General features: G+C 55.0%; 1 protein-coding gene across 1 annotated transcript in view; it reads left to right on the top strand.

The window, feature by feature from the left end:
• The first annotated feature begins 449 nt into the window (after positions 1-449).
• DUSP22 (dual specificity phosphatase 22) overlaps positions 450-660 on the top strand; it is a 43,936-nt gene continuing 43,725 nt past the window's right edge. The window contains 1 exon segment of the mRNA XM_014308981.2: positions 450-638. Coding sequence (XP_014164456.2) covers positions 450-638 — 189 coding nt within the window.

Here is a 660-nt window from a genome sequence, read left to right as displayed (position 1 = left end):
AGCCACTAAGTATTTCAGGTTTTTTAGGTAGTGTTACTGCACTGGTTATTGGGAGAGACCTTATGCAGTAGTATCCTGTCTCTACATATTTGTCTCCTGTCTATCCCCTATCAAATTAACTCTTGGGATAAAATTTCCCTCACTAACCACCAGATCCCCATCACTACACCTCTAAAAAACACATCCCCATGGGTAGAGTGAGGTGACTCTATCATGTCACGCTGAACTGTGCATTAGGGAGCAAAGCATGAGGGTGGAAGTAGTGAGCATGGCTTTGAAGCCGGGCCTGCCACGGCTCAGCAAAAAGCATCTTTCCCTGCTTGAGGAAGATGGTTGGACCAGGCAGCCTCCAGAAGTGTCTTCCCATCTCAGTCACTATGATCTGGCGATGTTTGCGTCAAACTATTTACTCTCTCCCGTGTGTCCGTCTGTTTGAGTTAAGGACGCGAATGTCCTTTGTCTACCCGCGATGCCAGCTTGCCCGCAGCGTGGTTGGGATGACAGAGCCGGAGCCACACAGGTGCCCTGACAGGGCACAGACGGCACACCGGGGAGGCTCAGCTCAGCGGCACGGCTGGGCAGCGGCACATCGGAGCGGCACGGCCTGGGAGCGGGCAGCTGCGACAGCAGCCCCCGGGGCCCAAGGCCCGGGGCCTCCCG

Source organism: Geospiza fortis, unplaced genomic scaffold (genome assembly GCF_000277835.1).
Source record: "Geospiza fortis unplaced genomic scaffold, GeoFor_1.0 scaffold154, whole genome shotgun sequence".
Classification (NCBI taxonomy): Eukaryota; Metazoa; Chordata; class Aves; order Passeriformes; family Thraupidae; genus Geospiza; species Geospiza fortis.
The sequence above is the reverse complement of the archived record's forward strand: the minus strand, read 5'-3'. Positions and strand labels throughout refer to the sequence as shown.